Source organism: Castanea sativa, chromosome 4 (genome assembly GCF_040712315.1).
Source record: "Castanea sativa cultivar Marrone di Chiusa Pesio chromosome 4, ASM4071231v1".
Taxonomy (NCBI): Eukaryota; Viridiplantae; Streptophyta; class Magnoliopsida; order Fagales; family Fagaceae; genus Castanea; species Castanea sativa.
In genome coordinates this window covers 12,332,262-12,348,193 of record NC_134016.1, presented here as the reverse complement: position 1 = coordinate 12,348,193, position 15,932 = coordinate 12,332,262, and the positions used below count along the sequence as shown (strand labels likewise).

At 38.3% G+C, this 15,932-nt stretch overlaps 1 protein-coding gene across 5 annotated transcripts in view; it reads right to left on the bottom strand.

The window, feature by feature from the left end:
* LOC142631661 (uncharacterized) overlaps window positions 1-15,932 on the bottom strand; it is a 38,438-nt gene that overhangs the window by 10,644 nt on the left and 11,862 nt on the right. For 3 of the 5 annotated variants that reach the window (XM_075805888.1, XM_075805891.1, XM_075805889.1), the window contains 5 exons: window positions 14,035-14,254; window positions 13,823-13,923; window positions 9,739-9,860; window positions 9,572-9,663; window positions 9,249-9,354 (listed from right to left, as the gene is read on the bottom strand). In XM_075805888.1, coding sequence (XP_075662003.1) covers window positions 9,249-9,354; window positions 9,572-9,663; window positions 9,739-9,860; window positions 13,823-13,923; window positions 14,035-14,254 — 641 coding nt within the window. The remainder of the gene's footprint in view (window positions 1-9,248; window positions 9,355-9,571; window positions 9,664-9,738; window positions 9,861-13,822; window positions 13,924-14,034; window positions 14,255-15,932) is intronic. The other 2 variants (XM_075805890.1, XM_075805892.1) reach the window with 2 other exon arrangements.

The following is a 15,932-nucleotide window of genomic DNA, read 5'->3' as shown; positions in this document are numbered from 1 at the left end:
AATAGGAGCAATAAATGTTGCATTTAGAATTCTCTCAAACAACCTCGATTCATGAAACTCCCTTGAGCGTATTCACAAACCACTTCCCAACAATTTTGAAAGAAAGCAATCACGACACCACCTGGACCCAGTGCGTTGTCCCCATTCAACTGTATAATCGTATCTACCGCCTCATCTACAATTAATTCTCTCTCCAGCTACGTAACATCTTTGTTCTCTAGGAATATGAAAGATAAACTTTCTAGCAAAGGCCTCCATGACCCAGTTCTAAATACACACCTTATAAAAGTATACAATGGCATCCTATATCTCTCCCTGAGTATCCCAAGTACTCTCCCTACAGGAAGATTACTCCAAATGGGCTGATTTTCTGATGAACATTCCTGTGATGAGAGTTCACAAGGCGATGGAAATATTTCATGAATTTGTCCCCCTGCTTTAACCACACAGCACCCCAATTTCTGTCACCGTGAGATTTCCTTTTAAAGAGTGATTTTTTCTAACTCGATTATCCATTGAGAGAGTCCCACTATCTTCTCTTCCTTCCAATATTCGCATCTCATTTAATACTTATTTTCCCCATATTCCCATATCTCCCAATACCTCCTTATTCCATTTCTGATAATCCTTCTTCAAAGCTCTCAGCTTACTTGTCAAGATATAACTAGGAGTTTCTTGGCTTGTTTTCAAACTTAAAGTGAGATTTCATTGAAACCTCCGTTATCAAGCACTACTGCACAATGAGCAGAGAGAAGCTGGGGCAACACATTTTGGGTTATATCTGGGAAGTGCTCATCCCACTCAGCCGATAGCAAACAACTATCCAACCTAGATTTGGAATGAGGCTCTTGGTTAATGGACCGGTTGTACTTTATTCGCAGTAGAGGCAAATCCACCAAACCATCCAATATAAAATCTGAGAACCCCCACATGGTTGTTGTATGTCCCCCCTTCCCCACCCCCCTCTCCCAATCTCTCGCCATTCTGGCATTTCCCAGCAACTAAGCACCCCACCAGTTGTCACAAGAATCTTCTATCAGCATACTAATTAGGGCCATAAACATCAGAGAAAGCCCAATCAAACTAGTCTATAGGATACCAGAACTTGCAAGAAATTGCATGCTAACCTTTGACGCAGTCCAGAATTTCAATTGCCCAATTGTCCCACATCAGTAATAACTCCTGCAGTCCCTACTGCTTCCAAAATCACCAATTCAACAAACCTATTCCCCCATAGACTCCTCACCGCTTCTCCATTGATTACCTCCATTAGTTTCTTGCAAACAAATTAGCCTTGCCATTTCAAGAGCATTTCTACTGCAAGTTCTTCTCCTTATTCAGCCCACTGACAATCAATAGATGATTTATATTCATTAAGACAGCATTAGACACCTTGATCTGCAAGCACCTGCCACCAGATAAATTCCTTGTCTCTCAAAACTAACCAAAGATGTCAAATTCCTTAACTCCCTACACCCCTTGACTGGCCGCTGATGCTGCTGCACCTTCAACCCATTTTTCCCCTTTGGCCTCCACCTAGCCTCAATGGCCTCAAAGGAATAAACAACAACTCTCAGAACAGTGGCAGTTGCACAAATCATTTAATCCCTTTAAAGAACTTACCTATAGTCTTCCAACTTTAGTTCCATTCAAAGATTAACAGATAAAGAATGCTCATGGGGAAAGATGACATAAATAATGAGAAAATAAAATGAGATGAGTTTTTTTTTTTTTTTTGATAGGTAATAACAATCTTTATTGATAATAAAAGTACAATGAGTTTACAATAGTAAACTCACTGCACATATATGAATACAAACCAATCAAATGGAAAAACTAACAGAATTAAGTCAAACAAAGAGAGACAATGTATAAACCCCCAAATACAAGACCACTCAAATAAAGTCCTAAGTAGCAAGGACTTCACACAATCTACCGGTCTCTCAATTTCCTCAAAAGTTCGGGCATTGCACTCCTTCCAGGTTAACCACATAAGACAAGGTGGTACCATATTCCAAACATTTGAAGAATGAACCCCCAACCAATTCCACCATGCAGAGAGAAGAGAAACAATAGTCTTCAGCATCACCCATTGAATCCCAAACAAAATGACTTCACTCCACAAGTTATGAGCATACTTACAATGGAGCAATGAAGGATCCACAGTTTCCTCTTCACATCGACATAGGCAACACCAATTAACAAGAGGTAAATTCTTCTTAACAAGGTTGTCTGTTGTAAGAATCCCACCCCTAGCAGTTGTCCATAAGAAAAAAGTCACCCTTTTAGGCACCTTAATACACCAAATGCTCTTCTAAGGAAAAGACACCGACAGAACTTCCAGCAATGAAATATAGAAAGAGCGCACAACAAAAAACACCACTACGATTCAATTTCCATATCATGGTATCATCCCCCCCCCCCCCAAGTAACTTGGATGAGATATGCGCAAAAAAATCATAAAAAATCGCCGTCTCCCAATCTTGAAATTCCCGAACCGGACATAAATCTTTCAAAGCAGTAGGGCTACTACAAGGGTCATGCCAGAATCTAATACGAAAACCCTCACCCGCCGCATACAACACATGACCAAAGAAGCTCTCAGCCCCCTTCCTAATGTTCTTCCACATACCACATCCATGTGTCCCTTTAACAACTCTAGTACACCATCCACCACTGGCCTCCCCATATTTGGAAGCTATAACTTGCCTCCATAAACGTGTGACCTTATTCCCAAATCGCCAGAGCCACTTCCCAAGAAAAGTTTGGTTGAATAGCCCAATCTTCCGAATCCCCAAGCCACCTGCCTCCACACAACTTCTCCCAAGCAACTAGCGAAAATTTAAAGACATCAGTAGATCTTCCCCAAAGGAATCCTCTAAATCTTCTCTAATCTATCCGCCACATGTTGTGGAATAGTAAACAGAGATAAATAATAAGTGGGGAGGCTTGATAAAGTACTCTTCAATAAAGTAAGTCTACCCCCTTTTGACAAATATAACCGCTTCCAACCTGAGAACTTTTATTTCCATCCTTTCAATGATAGGGTTCCAAATCGAAGAATCCTTATAATGAGCCCCCAAGGGCATACCCAAATAAGACATGGGCAAACAACCAACCTTACAACATAACATACGAGCTAAGGCGTCTAAATTCCCAATCTCACCAACCGGCACAATCTCACTCTTAGCAACATTTACCTTCAAACCTGTGATAGCTTCAAAGAAAATTAGAACCATATGAATATGTAATAATTGTTCCCTAGATGCGTCACAAAAAATAATAGTATTATCAGCAAACAAAAGGTGAGAGATATGCAAACCTCCATGTGCATTGGGACTTGCTAGGAATCCACTAAGAAAACCTCCCTCTTCTGTCTTTTTCAACAACCTACTCAACACCTCCATTACCAACAAGAATAGGAGTGGAGATAAGGGATCCCCTTGGCGGAGACCACGAGAGCTACCAAAGAAACCAACTAGAGAACCATTAATAAGCACTGAAAAACGAACAGTAGAAATACACACCTTCATCCATCTCCCCCACTTCTCCCCAAAATCCATCATCTTCATAAGGTAAAATAAGGCACTCCAATTCACATGATCATAAACCTTCTCAATATCCAATTTAACAATCACACCCAGAGTACCACTCTTCAATCTACTATCCAAGCATTCATTTGTGATAAGAAAAGAGTCAAGAATCTGTCTTCCCCCAACAAAAAAATTCTAGGAGTTGGAAATAAGTTTATCCAAAACACAACGTAGTCTATGAGCCAAAACCTTTGATAGCAGCTTGTACAAACTACCCACAAGGCTAATAAGGCGAAAGTCTCTAATATTAACTGCATTAATCTTCTTGGGTATCAAACACAAAAAGGTGGCATTGAGAGATTTTTCAAAGATACATTCTTTATGGAAGTCTGCAAAAAAAACCCAAATTCTCCCTCTCAAGTACACACTAACATTTTTGAAAGAATGCCATAGCAAAGTCATCTGGACCGGGAGCCTTATCACCCTCAGCCTCTCGGAGGGTTGCAATGACCTCCTCCTTCTCAAATTCCCGTTCTAGTGAAAGTCGATCAATTTCATCCAAATTTGAAAACTCTAATCCATTAATAGTGGGCCTCCAAGATTCAAACTCCCAATACAAAGACTTACAAAACCCACCACTTGATCCTGAATTGCAGACTCATCCTCACACAAAATGCCCTCAAACTCCACACCTCTCATAGTATTTGTACGTCTATGGGAATTAGCAAGCCTATGAAAAAAACCCAATATTATTATCCCCTTCTTTTAAAAACAAAGCCTTCAATTTCTGCCTCCAAGAAATCTCCTCCAAATAAGCTAAATACTCAATATCAGCCTTTATCTCAGATCTTCTTGCACTATCTGCCGATGACAAAGATTGCATCCCTTCTCTCAAATCTAAGTCCAAGAGCTTAGACAACAAACATTTTTTCCTAAAAGACACATCCCCAAAAACATGTTTATTCCAATGCTTCAAATCTCCCTTAAGAGCCTTCAATTTGCAAGCTAGAACATAACTAGGAGACCCCACAAAATGGTATCCATTCCACCAACCCTGCACCTGCCTCCACAAGAAGAGGATAGTGATCTGAAATCACACAAGGAAGAGACCTTTGAATCACATCCAAAAAGTGATCCTCCCAATCAGCGAACACCAAAAAACTATCGATTCTAAACATAGAAGGGTTCTCTGAGTCACGAAACCATGTATACTCACCCCCCACCAAAGGTAGATCAACCAAAAAGTTCCTCTCAATAAAGTTCGAGAATTTGAACATGGCTAGACTAAAAGAAGTACAACCAAGACGCTCTGCTGAATATCTGATGATATTGAAATCACCAAAGACACACCAAGCTACACTCCACCTTGCTCTCACACTATCAAGTTCAGTCCACAAAGCATCCCTAAGGCCAGCATCATTCAGACCACACACCCGTACATATCCAAGAAAAACCGTCTACCGCACCCTTTAACAAAATAGAAACAGAAAAGCATCCAACCACACAATCAATTTTTTCATACACCCTTGTGTCCCAAGCCAAAATAACCCCTCCCCCTTCTGTATGAATGGCATCCAAAGCTACCTAATCAACAAAAGGGCTAACCCAAAGACTCTCACAACAAAAGAATTGGCAGAGTCCAGTTTAGTTTCTTAGAAACACACAACATCACATTTCCACTCCTTGAGTAAATTCTTCACAGTATCCCTCTTTTGAGAACTATTTAATCCTCTCACATTCCAAGATAAGATTTTCAAATTCATGGACAACTAACTGAACCCACCCCACAAGAATTTGCATTCCCTCTGGTTTGTTGACCAGATTGCCCCTCATAGTTTGACGGAAGAAACTAAATTCCTCAATTCCCTCATACCTTTTTTAGTTGATGAGGCAATGCGACAAAGACTACCTCCAGTAGCTTGTTTTTCCCACACTTTCTCAAGCTTTTGAAAGAAAGCAATGCACTGCTTCTCACATGAATCAATAGGAAAGCCCACACATTTATCAAAGCCTTTAATCATCCTATTCACCCACACTAAAGGTTCCAGATCATCCTCCACAAAAAAAACATCCAGTGCAGCCTCCTCTGATACTAATTCCAAACCCCCGTAAGGATCCCACTTAGCCAAAGGTACAAAATCCAAAGCATTCCTACCATCCTCATCCTTACCTGACCCCGTGGAATTGACCCAATCCAGCAACAGCATGTCATCACCCTTTGATCTGTTTATGGATATGGTCTACTCTTCGACAGTGCGAGGGTTGGGTCCTAATCAGGTTTGTTGGAAGCTAGCTAAGGGTACAGGTTTTGAGGTTAAAGGATTCTATCTTTCCCTCCACCCTCCTACCCTCTTATCCTTCCCTTGGAGAATGATACGGCATTCGAAAGTTCCTCCAATGGTAGCTTTCTTTTCTTGGTCTGCTTCCTTAGGTAAGATTTTAACAACAAATAACCTTCGCAAAAGACATGTGCTAGTTCTTGATTGGTGCTATATGTGTAAGAGGTGCAGGGAGTCTGTGGAACATCTTCTTCTTCATTGCCCCATAGCTTGCGAGTTGTGGTCGTTGGTGCTCTGTTTGTTTGGTATCCACTAGGTTATGCCTCACAAGGTTATTGGGTTGCTAGAGTTTTGGCAGGGTATGTTTGGACGGCATCATAACATAGATTTGTGGAGACTTGTGCCGCATTGCTTGTAATGGTGTATTTGGCGTGAAAGAAATGCTAGAAGTTTTAAAGGATGTGAACGCTCTTTGTTAGAGATTAAGTCTTTTTTTTTTTACACTCTCCTCGATTGGAGTGTGGTCTTTTGTCATATTTCTTGTTCTTCCCTTCCTGTTTTGCTTGATCGTTGTAGCCTTGGTCCTTGATTTGTGCCCCCTTAGTACATTCCCAATGTACTCGGGTTGGTTGTTTCTCTTTGCTTAATAAAATTTTTGTTACTTATCAAAAAAGAAAAAAACTTGTGATGGCGAATCATATCGGAGAATTTGAAAACCGATAGAGGTGGAGAAAGCAACTTTTTAGAAACATCGGGCTCAGCGCTGTCAAACTGGCCATCGGAGTTTGGAACAGCATCGGAGTTTGGACCATCGGACCTTGCGAAGTCCCCACCCAACTCACCGGTGCTCAAAGGCACCATCAGAACCTTCTCGGCTGAGACATGTGACCCCGACCCTTTGCCCACCTCCCATGAGCTGCTTTCAGTCAATCTTACCAAGTTTTTAATGAAATCATTTTGGGCTTTGGTGGGTTTGGCCCGATAAGCTTGATCATGTTTAACCCCAAGCTCTAACGTTACTGGGCCCAACTTAGCTCCTATAGGTTGGACAAAATTACTCCAGCAGACCATACGTTGTGTAGCCCCCATCAAAAGCAACAGTAATTTTTAATGAGAAATAGGCCAGAGTCCATTTGGCAAAAGGACCACGCAAGGGGCGGCTATTAATGGGATGAGTTGGATTATTTGAATTTTGAAGAGTCAAATCCCCCAAAACTCTCCTCCTGATTTAAATTCCCAGTAATATTTGGAAGCTGATTCAACTCCCTTCCTAATTTCACGTCCCCATTAAGATTTTTCCAAACTCGATTCCTTGAATTTCTAGTGGATTTTTCAAGCTCGCCACAGCTAACAGCCACCTCCTTCCCCGGCCTAGAAGCTGATTTTCCCCAAAAAAAACACGTAGCTTCATTTCAAGGAAAGCCCAACCTCCCTTGTTCCTCCCTTCCAGGACACGCAAACAACCACATCTTGCCCCATTATGGTACTCATAGATCTCCACAAAAAGACCAGCCTTGTTCGACCTACTAGAAAACTCCAAGATTTTATGATGCTCATGAAACCGTTTGAAAAAGTGTTGCTTGCTAAAGTCCCACTGGCACAGCTCTACCAAACAAGCGATGGTCCAAGCCAACCCCGATCTACCAACCCAGATAGAGCCGTGATGTCTACACCGTTTTTCAGAAATGGAATATGCATCCATACGACCGCCATCAAAAGCCAAGAGAAATGACTTTGAATCAATACGAAAAGAAAAAGAGTGTCTCCCCTCTGACACCCCTGGTTTTGCAGAAAAAGGCTTGTGAATGGGTTTTGATGGGTGCTGTGTAGGCTTGGGATTCAATTCTTTTAAGGGTAAGGAGTGTTGGGTTGGGGTATAACGAGGAATGTACTGACCAAACTGATTTGGCCAGTAGAAGGATTGTGGGAAAGAGCAAGGATATGGGGGAAAAAATTGTTGTGAAGTGGGGAAAAAATTTGGGGAAGCGAAAGGTGGGATTGGAAATGTCGCAGGTGGAGGATGGGGTGGCAGGGAAGAAGAGAAAGGTGGTAGTGTTTGTGCCGGAGGGGGGGGGGGTAAGGTGGAGGGAGGGGGGGCAGCCTTTTTCATTGACCTGCAGGGTGGAAGAAGCTATATCTCTCAAAGGAGAGAGGACTGCGCTTCCTAAGAGATGAGTAATCATTAGATTTTGTACTTCTCTCCTTTCTACTGGTCATTTAGACTAGAAGCCGCCATGCCAAGGCTTCCCAATCTCCCCAAAATCGGACCATGCTTAGTTGTAAAGGAACAACAAATCAAAAACTGATTCCATGATTCCTTATAGGATTTCTTTCCCTCTATCAATGTAATCCGAACCTCATGAGTGTCCTGCTGAGCTCTAAATTTTATTCATAGTAAGAACAGAACCTTTATTATGATAGTTAGGGTATGTAAGAGAAATAGATAGATGATGTTATGGGTTGTACTCTTTTGTTGAATGGGCGGTACTCTTCTAGAAGTTTCTAGCGATGATGTGTCCCTAGCTGTCTCATTCAAGAATATACTTTGTCCTATTGTAACCACCTTTTCCTATATAACAAATGGATAGCAAGAGGGTTGGGAATCAAGAATTTCTAGCACCTCCTTTCAATAAATATCATTCTTATTGTTTTCTTAAATCCTCCCTTTCAACAGGTTTGAAAATTTTTTTCATTGATCATCATCATAAAATATCAAACATGGAACTTGTTTAATTATTTCTTGATTTATGAGCAATAATCAAGATAGCAACCCATAATCAAGATTTACATTGAAGTTTTATACACATAAAGAATCAATTGGCATAAAACAAATTTGCACCCTAGTTTAGAAATTTTACGGCACTAAATAAGTAATGTTTGATCTACAAACCCAGTACCTTTTTTTTTTTTTTTGGATAAGTACAAACCAAATCTGCCAAGGACCACATAACCAAGGAAACAACAGAATAACAATAATATTTATGAGCAAACCAACTAAGTATATAATTACATATAAAAATTTTCATAAGAGCTCTATGTTACTATGCATGGATTGAAACAATGGCGTAATGACAGCTAGTATTCAGCAAAGTTAACTTTTGAGTTTTGACCCTTTAATGAACAAACATGCTCCTCACCTACAATATTTTTCTTTTCTTTTCTTTTTGAATAAGTAATTTCTCACCTACAATCCTAAGAAGTGGAATGATGTGATATGTACATGGATAATGACATTAATGGCCCCAGACATGGCAAATACTTGATCTTTGAAATGTCCCATATGTACATAACAACTAAATCAATGAGAATTAATGCTGTGTGTAAAAATGTTTTTTTTTTTTGATAAGTAGTGTAAAAATAAATTATGATATAAAGCCACATCTGTTTAAGCTCTTGCTGTCAGTCATGGAAACATCAGACCATTAAAATAAATCACCTGGTTAACACGCCCATGTCTAAGTACTTCTGGTGTTAAATTAACATATTTTAAAAAGGCTGCTGCATGGCCTCGCCACCAGTTGTCACCATCAATTATGGGCCGCCTAAGAAGAAGAAATAGAATCATAAGTACCAAAACGTGCAAGACAGTATTTTTCTAAAAGATCAAGGTCTAAGAATGCTTTTATATTTAAAAAAATAAAAAAACCTGAAAAACAAAATAAGACCAAAATAATGAACTCAAGCACCTAGTTTCTTTAATTATGTCTAAATTATAATGTCACATATGCATTTAAGCAAGATACCCGATGGATAAATGACCTGTTACGAGTCCAGGGCGTCAAAATCCCTTGCCTATAAAGCCATGCACAAGGAAAAAATAAAGGATGTCTTCCAATATCAAGTAAAGGACCCTGCACCATGTAACACTTTCAATAAATTAAAAAGATAAACTCAAAGGCTGACATAATAAAATTTTAATGCAATACCGTGTAGGCAGCTACTGCAAATTTATGAAGAGCTGCTGCCTCCTGAATGCGTTCTTCAGGTGCCTCAATGACATCGTCAAATGATTTTAAGGAATGACCATGCCTCTGCAATAAGGCTAGACCTGGCCAGGAATGCTCTCTGATGTCATGGAATGTAATGCCAGTGAAATGAAATGTTGTGCAACCAGTTTGAGGTATGACATACACAGATGGAAAGTGAACAGGAAAAATTTGATGATAATGCAAGAAAAATAAAAAACAAACTTCCATAATAGACTAAATTCAATCAACAGTTAAGAATCAGCAGGTGACCTCTCTAAAGTCTTTAACCATTGAGACCTATAGAAATATTCCTAATGTCTCAAGTGAAATGAAACCTTTCTGAACCAAATGTTCTTCCAAGGAAACACTAAATAAATTACATTGAAAAACCATTTAGTTTACCTTCAGAGAAACGCAGCATCACCTATGAAGCACGGGAGCGTTTCCGGATTCGGGTACGGGTGCGGATGCGGGTATGGGTGCGGGACTCGGCAATTTTTGAAAAAGTAGGGTGCGGATGTGGCGGAGTGCAGTGATTAAATTATTAAAAATATTTTTATTTTTATTTTCTATATATTGCTAAGCATAATTTTTCACATTATATTAACATATATCAAATTTAAGAGCAATAGTAGATAAAAACTAAAACATGATATTCATAAATTAAATACAATCCACAAGTTTGAAACTAAAACATTCCATGATGTTCAGAAATTAGAATACAAGGAGGGAGGCAAAGAGCAGAGAGGCAATGATGGTTTTAGGGTTTTTTTTTGTTTAAGGATGTTCAAGTTCAAACGTTGCGTTTTGCACACTTTTTTTTATAATTTTTACTTGAATTTTGGCCTGATTCAAAGCTGGTATCGGACTGAATCGGCCTGAATCAGTTGGTTTCGGCCAGCTGATACAATCCGATTCGACCCAAATCAGCGCAAATCGGCCCGATTTGGCACGAATCGGCTCGAGTCGGCGCCGAGTCTGCGCGAATCGGCACATATCCGGAAACAAAAAAATAAATATAAAAAAGTCCGACCTGGCAGCGGCGTCGCCCACCACACCCCGCATCGAACGCCAGTGCAGCACCCCTGTAGCCTTGTCGGTGCCTTCTAGAGCATCACTAGCAATATATAGATTAAATACTAGAGAAAGAATTTGAATACCTCCTTTTATTTGGTATTGTAGAAAGAAAGAATACAGCTATCTCATTAAAGAGTAACAAAACAAAAACCCACAGATTTCAATAAAAATTGCCACCTATAAACAAGAAATATACAGACAAAACTGTATTTGTATGTGTGTGTGTTTCGCTCACAAATTACCATGAACTATGCAAAAGCAAAACCACACATCTAATAATGCGAAAAACTCAGTGCATATATATATTATATACTCTCTCTTCTTACTGTAAATAAACTAAACTCGACCAAAGTTATGATTCAGCAGGTGATCTCTAAACTCTTTAGTCACTCACACCTAAAAGAATATTCATAAGGCCACCAGTGAAGAAAAACCCTGTCCACAAGGCCTCTAGAACCATGGTCGTCTTAAATTGACACGAAGTACCTAGCCCCAGGTTTCTTTAGTAGCATTTCCTCTCTCTTTTTGTTCCGGTTCATTTGGCCTAATTATTGTAACGGAAGAAGACGATCAAACACCCATCCACACACCAACACACAGGAAGAATATTATACAGTAATAATACAAAGAAAGTTGCTTGTTTCTTGTGGGCAACAGCTTTGGGAAAATCTTTGACAGCCGATAATCATATTAAACAGATATTACTTTGGTAGACTGGCGTTTATGTGCAAATCTAGCAGTGGAAATCAGCAGATTTGAATCCTCATTTGTTTTTTATTTGCTGAAAACAAAAATGAGTCTATTCTCTCTTTCCTTGAACTCAATAGGGGAGGATGGGCCCCATTTCTAAAATCTATGATTAATGATTCATCCGAGCTTTTCATGATTAGGAATAGGAATTTGTTGTTGATTCTTTTATGGATTTTTAGTACTCTAATATTACAATTACAGGTGGAACTGATCATTATGATATGGGTGTCGAACCATAATGATAAGTTCAGCATTCATTCTTAAAACAAAAGTTTGTGATTCTAAGATGAGAAAATTATCATGGAAGAGTACTTGGCATAGTAAAGTTCCTAAGAAAGTTGCTTTCTTTGCATGGAAAGCTACTTTGGGTAAAGTTCTGACTCTGGATAATCTTATCAAGCATAATGTTGTCATTGTCAATTGATGTTGCATGTGTTGTAATGAATCCTTGGATCTTGCTACATTGCTCATTCATGAGAGATTTTTGGTCGTTTATATTTTCTGCTTTTGGGATTCATTGGGTGATAGCAAAGAAGGTGATAGATGTCTACTCTAGTTGGCAACGGATCAGAATAAGAATAGCCTCATTCTTGGAATGCAACTTCTCATTGCCTAATGTGGACAGTTTGGAGAGACAGGAAAATTTGAACATTTGGAGGCGTCAACAAGACCGTCTCATATACTTTAGAAAAATGTTACTTGCACAACATTTTCACAACAAATCCTAAGTGATAGGTTGTTATTGGTTGTTATGGGTGGGTAAAAAAGTAATTTTAAATTGTGGATTCAAATTAAAACCAATAACTACTTGCCATATATGATTTGTTACGAAAATGTCGTGAATGTAGCACCTCTCTATACTTTATGAGGTTTGAGTTCTTTCATTAATAAAATTTTTTATTACATAATAATTAATACAAATGTATTGAAAGTCTGTACAAATAACTAACATTCCACAAAAAAAAAAGTAGATGAGTAACACTATCATGTATCAACTAATTGTGATAATTTTCTTAAAATTTTCAGGAATTATACATTTCAGCTTTCAAGTGAATCCAACATTAATTCTCTTGTAAATTGATTTTTCTTGTTAACTGTTCATTTCTTGGAAACTTAAGACTTGATTGTAGAGGAACAACTCAAAAACTGCATGGAGTTCACCAAGGCAACTTCACATGCATAGATGTGAGGACAAATCCAAAGCTCTAACAAAGTTCAAGATAGACAGTCTAGGGTAATTCCTACAACATAGCATGTTCAATGCTTACTGTTAAATTACTAATTGTCCTAAAAACTTAAGCTATTAAGAAACGGTGAGTTCAATCATTTAACCATAATTCTAACTCTCTCTCACTTGTAGGCCTAAACTTCCCCTTAGTAAGTGGAGGCTTAACAAGTGGGAATTTAACATTTTAAATGGGAGATAGAATGAAGACAGGGATCAAACTCAAGAATCATAATCTCCTGCTCTGATACCATGTTAAATTATTAATTGTCCCAAAAGCTTAAGCTGTTAGGAAATAGAAAGTTTAATCATTTAACCATAATTCTAGCACTTACAAATGCCCACTACCAGAAACTGCATTCTTCATCTCTAATACCCACATGACCCACCAGATTAGGAGAATAACGGTTTCTAAATATGGGGGAATCCACATTCTTGGTTCTGTAGGATTACTCTCATAAGTGTTTCAGAGATGTCCTAGCATAACAGGAAAAAGAGGAAAAAAAATGGACCAACTATATAGGAATCAATAGTAGTTCAAAGTCACCAAGGGCCTTGTAGTTCAATTGCTTAGCACCTCCTGGTGTTTCCAAAGAAAACGTCTAGGATTCAAATCATCCCACCCCCAACTATCGAATTATCACCAAAACAAAATAAATAAATAAAAAGTATTTCAAAAGTCACAGGTATAAAAGTTCTCTCCCTCCCTTTCCAATTCACTATATTATCTGTTTTTTGTGTACCTCTTCATACAAGCAGCAATTTGGCAACCACTGGTAAATCACCAAAGTTCAAGTGACAAAGAATTTCTAATCACAAATTAGCCAACTCAATTAATAGAGAAGCACTAATAATAAAGCACATTTTATGTACAAAGAATAGATGGAGCACAGATGCCTGCCTTAAAAATATATAAGATATGACTTGTAGCAACCATGAAACACCATACAAGCATAACATGGTATGGAACAGCATGATTTCAAAACAAACCTGCCAAGAGTTCCAGATGCCCAGTTCCTGAAGCACGATAAGCAACAAGGTCACCCAATAGTCTTGCTACAGAATAAACTTCATCTTCCTCCGACATACTCCTTAACAGATGAGAATGAAATGTAAAAGATTAAAAATTTAATACACATTAACATCAGAAAGTTAATATAGATTAGAATTGCGTAGCTCAACCAAAATGCAGATAAGCCTACAAGTATTTGACACGACCCAGACAGCACAAAGCCTCCCGCATGCCATTATCGAATACTTCCCGATAGTGAGCTTTCCATGCATTATCTTGGGTTGCATAAAAAGATCTCCACTTTAGAATATCTGGTCCCGTAAAACACTGCACTAGTCCAACAAAGCACACCATGATCATAAAAGAAACCATTAACTTTTGCCCCCAGCTGCTACTGTCTGAAATCATCCCTGCATTATGAAATATTTAGTTTAAATAACAAAGAAATTTTACTAGGAAAAAGGAAAGACCTTAAGCATACAGGAAGCTATGAAGCATGGGTGCGTTTCCGGATTCGGGTGCGGGTGCGAAACTCAGCAATTTTTGAAAAAGTAAGGTGCGGGTGCGGCGAATAAAAAATTATTAAAAATATTTTTATTTATATTTTCTATATATTGCTAAGCATACTTTTTCATATAATTGTAAATATATATTAATTTAAGAGTAATACTAGATAATAAATAAAAGATTATGTTCATAAATTAGAATACAATGTTATGGATACTGTTTCGGAACCCATTTCGGTTTGTCCAATGGAACGAATATTTCGCTACCAGGCCTATTTCAGCGTATCGTTTCAAGGTGTTTCAGAATTCTTTAAAAAATTAATATTATATATATATATATATATATATATATATATATTCTTATACAACATAAAATTATCAATTCAAATAAATAAATATCAAATAATACAAAGTATTTAGTCATTACATAAAATGATTTATAACAGATCATTATTCATAACAAGACTTAACATAGTATGTGTGTGTATATATATATATATATATATATATATATATATATATATATATATATTATTCTCTCTTTAGTCATTCCACTCTAAAGCCGGCCCCACCTACCCATTCTCTTATGTATTTCTCTATCTTCTCTTTCTTAAGTATTCCCTTATCTTCCTTTTTCTCTTAAGTCCTATCTCTACCAAAGCCCAATATTCCCATATCCCAATTCCCAAATCCCATCCCAGATGTGTATTCTTTTTTTGATAAGTAATAATGATATATATTCAAGAACACTACCTTATGCAAAAAAAAAAAAAAAAAAAAAAAAAAAAAAAAAAACAACAACATAGAGCAAGGAAAAAATTACAAAGGGAAAAGAAAGAGAAGAAGGTAAAAAGAAAAGAAAAGATACTAATTATACAGGAGCGAGCTAAGGAACATAGGGAGAGAATCACTAGAAATGATTCCCCAAATCTTAGACCAGTCAAACATAAAGCCACTAAAAGAAGCCAATAGCTAGTCATTCGAGCTATCCATGTCCTCAAAAGTCCTCCTGTTTCACTCCCTTCAAAGGCACTACATTAAGCACAATGGAGCTAAATTTCAAATACTAGACAAATGCTTTCCAGGCCAATTCCACCACCCAAAAAGAGTTTCCACAACCGATCTTGGCAAGACCCAAGAGATCCCAAAAGATCTGATACCAAACTCCACAACCGATAAGCCTTACCACAATGAAATAACAAATGATCCACCATCTCCCCATTGCGGCAGCACATGATGCACCAGTCAACAAAAACCAACCCTCTACCTCTCAAATTGTCAACTGTAAGAATCCTATCCCATACAGCAGTCCACACAAAAAAGGAAACACGCCGAGGAACCTTAACCTTCCAAACACATTTCCAAGGGAAAATAATGGGCAAGGGACTTCTCAACTTATTGTAAAACGATCGGATATCAAAATCCTCATTCTTTGTCGACTTCCACCTCATACGATCTCCATCCTCATTGGGAGGTAGATTTGAGCCCAAGGTACGGAGAAAACCATCCACCCCACCCATTTCCCAATCATTAGGTCTCCGAATAAAATGAACATTCCAGCTTCTCCGTTCCTCTATCCCTA